Source organism: Plasmodium gallinaceum (assembly GCF_900005855.1).
Source record: "Plasmodium gallinaceum strain 8A genome assembly, contig: PGAL8A_v1_76, whole genome shotgun sequence".
In the NCBI taxonomy this organism is placed as follows: Eukaryota; Apicomplexa; class Aconoidasida; order Haemosporida; family Plasmodiidae; genus Plasmodium; species Plasmodium gallinaceum.
In genome coordinates, this window is record NW_021628238.1 from 2101711 (window position 1) to 2105293 (window position 3583).

Below are 3583 nucleotides of genomic sequence, written 5' to 3' on the forward strand. Positions count from 1 at the left end.
AAATATATATATATATATATATATATATATATATATATATATATATATATATATATATATATATATATATATATATATATATTAATGCTACACATTTTTATTATTTAAAATGTAATTCATTTGATGAGTATTTAAAGATAAATAATTAAAATATATATATATTTCTTGTACCTTTTTTAATAAATTTTTTGTTATATTTTGTTTTATTTTTGTTTTTATTATATTTTTTTTTTTTTTTTTTGAAAAATTTAGACATTAATCCTAAATAAGCAATTAAAAATATATTTTTTTCTCTACAAACAATTATATGATAATTAAAAAAATAAATATAATAATGAATAAGAAAATAAAATAAAGTACAATTAATTTAAACCTATTTATACTTTTAGGTAAATATAATTTTTAAAATTTTTTTAAAAAAAGATAAGCAGAAATATTCAGTAAAAAAAAAGAATAAAATAATCTTATAAATCCTTTTATATAAATAATATAAATTATATAATTTTCATTTTTATGAAAATGACTTATATTAGACAGAGGTTATAGAATTAAAATTTTTATAAATTTTTATAAATTTTTTTTTTTTTTTTATTTTGTATTTACATCATGTAAGGAAAGTTTAAAAAATTTATAAATGAGAATACTTTATTTTTAATAATTAAAAAAAAAAAAAAAAAAAAACAAGGAATCCCATTTATAATTAAATAATTCATAAGTTTTAAAATAAGATAAAATTTTAAATTACAAAGTTTAATCTAACTATTTTTATTTTTATTTTAGCTTTTGCCTTTGTCTTTGTTTTTGTTTTTATGCTTGTTCTTTTTTTGTTATGAAATTTATAAAATTATATATATATATATATATATAATTTGATTATTATTAATTCATTTATTTTTTTTTTTTTTTTTTTACAATTGTACTAATGAAATAACTTCTATACATGTAAATGTACAACTGTTGTCTTACAGTAACGATTATTTTTAAAATAATTATTATATACTTCTCTTTTATTAATTTTTTTTTTATTTTTTGTTACTTTTTTTTTTTTTTTAAAATGAGTAGACATAATTTTTTTATGATAATTATAGCATTAATTGGAATTATTAATACTATTTTTTGTATTCCTTTCAATCAAAATGAAAATAAAAAAGTTGAAAGTTCATTAAGTTCAAATGGACTTTTAAAAAATGTTGTCAAACATTCACCAAAAATAAGTGAAGAGGAAATCAACAAAAGTGAAATTAAAATAATAAAAAAAGCTCATGAAGAAGAAAATAAAAAATTAACAAAATTAGGAAAATGTATAAAAGATTATACATTATCTTGTCCAAAATATTGGACAAAAAATACTACTGAGAATGGAAAAATTACATGTGTAGCTGATTCTGAATATAATGGATTTTGCATAACAAATCAATCATTTGAAAATTTTACAGAAAATGATAAAATGAATTTTGAATCCAGTTGTAATGTTGAATGGCCATGTAAAACAATATCAAAAGATACATGTGAAGATGGAAAAAAAGATTATAATAATCCATGTCCAGAAGGTTTTTTAGTACAAGATGATAATAGTTGTAAGGCAGATATTACTGTTTATAGAGGTATGTGTAATAGTAATAATATTAAATTTACACATATGTCTGATGAAGAAAAAGAAAACTGGAGTATTTCATGTGAGGCTTATTGGCCTTGTTATAAAGAATGCTCTTCTGAACAATTTCTTTCAAACTGTCCAAAAGATTGGAATGAAATAAATTTATATGAATGTATTCCAACACAAAACTATCGAGGAATTTGTAAAGGAAAAAAAAACTTTAAATATTTTACAATATCAATGAAAAAAAGTTTTGAAGAAAAATGTAAAACAAGATTTTTGTGTTCAAATTCCTGTGAAAAAAATTATGAACAGGATTGCCCAATGAATTGGCTAGCAGAAAAAGGATACTGCTTGGCTCCACATACATTTGATTTATGCAATAAAAAAAAGTTATCTATTGAAAATTTAACAACTAAAGATAAACAATTTTTTGAAAAAGAATGCTCAGTAAATTGGCCTTGTAAAAAAAAAAATTTTTGTGAAATGGATTGGAATTTTGAATGCCCTGAAAATTGGGAAAAAGAATATCTAAAAAATCAAAAAGAACAATATATATGCAAATCTCCTTCTTTATATAAAGGAAAATGTAATAATATTTTCTTAACAAATAATTCGAACGAATATATAAAAAGAGAAGTAGCTTCAAATTGCAATGCTCCTTGGCCATGTATTGATGAAAAAAAAAAAAATTCTTTTGATCCAACAGAACATAAAATAAACAATCAAGATAATTTTCCGAATGAAATAAACGGTCCAATAACACAAGAAGGGAAAATTTATGAAAAAAAAAAATACACAATTGAAGATAGAAAAAATTCTAGTTTTTTTGATATTATGATATAATGAAAAAAGAAAAAAAAAAAAAAAAAAAAAAAAAAAAAATTAAAAATAGGATTAAGAATAAAAAGTTACAACAGAATAAAATAAAAAAATTTTTTAAAAACAAAAAAATTTATGGAAAATATTTTTCTGAAAATATATTAAAATATGATAATATTTTGATTGGGTTTATTTTTAATATTATTAATATGCTAATTTTTTTAAAAATATTCTTGCTAATAAAATGTAAATTTGTTTTTATTACAATATTAAATTGGATTATATTTATAATTAAATGTTAATTGAAAAGTATTTAAAAATTAAGATTAACTATTCTAGAACACTTCTAATTTTCCTGTATTTGCAACTATCTAAAAGTAACCTTAATTTTATAACTTATAAAATATATAATAAAACTTATATATATATTATGTAGAGTCAGATACATTATCTTATTATAAAATAAAAATTTACAATTAAAAATGGAAAATTTCTCGTTAAAAAAAAAGAAAAATAAAAGAAATAAAATAAAACTTATTTTTATCAAACTATTCATTCACTATAATAAATATATTTTTTTTGCAACAAGCAAAAATGACATTTATAAGGAGATATTTTATCACCTTAAAACATATTTAAAAATTGAGAAAAACATGAGAAAGATTTTGTTAAAAAATTAGAAATATATAATATTGAAATTTTTTCTTATATTACTATATATTTTTTCCTCTTTTATAACTTTTGAAAAGCTATAAATATGAAAATAGTTATGTAAATATACTATAGAAATTTTTTTTTTTCTATTCCCTTTTTCATTTTTATTTTATTTTATTTTTTGTTTTATTTCAATTATATATATATGTGTATTTATGTAAGGACTATTATTAATTCTTTTCTATATATATATATATTTTTTTTTTTTTTTTTTTTTTCATTATAGAACTGTAAAATCAGGAAGTCTGTTTTTCTTCATTAGAAATTATTTATTTTTATTAATAGATTTATTGCACAAAACTTTTTCATTGAAATTTAATGAAAAAAGTGTAAAAAAAAAAAAAAAAAAAAATTACTATTATTAACGGTTATTTAATTATTTGAATATTAATTTGTTTTATTTAATTCTAGATGTATATATATTTGTTGTTTTTTTTTTTTTTTTTTTGT

At 17.4% G+C, this 3583-nt stretch overlaps 1 protein-coding gene across 1 annotated transcript; it reads left to right on the top strand.

The window, feature by feature from the left end:
- Positions 1-1054: 1054 nt before the first annotated feature.
- On the top strand, positions 1055-2443 carry PGAL8A_00243600 (CPW-WPC family protein, putative; the record flags this gene model as incomplete). Its single annotated transcript, XM_028671172.1, has 1 exon — positions 1055-2443. One exon carries the CDS (start codon positions 1055-1057, stop codon positions 2441-2443), a length of 1389 nt encoding a protein of 462 aa, XP_028527851.1.
- Positions 2444-3583: the final 1140 nt, after the last annotated feature.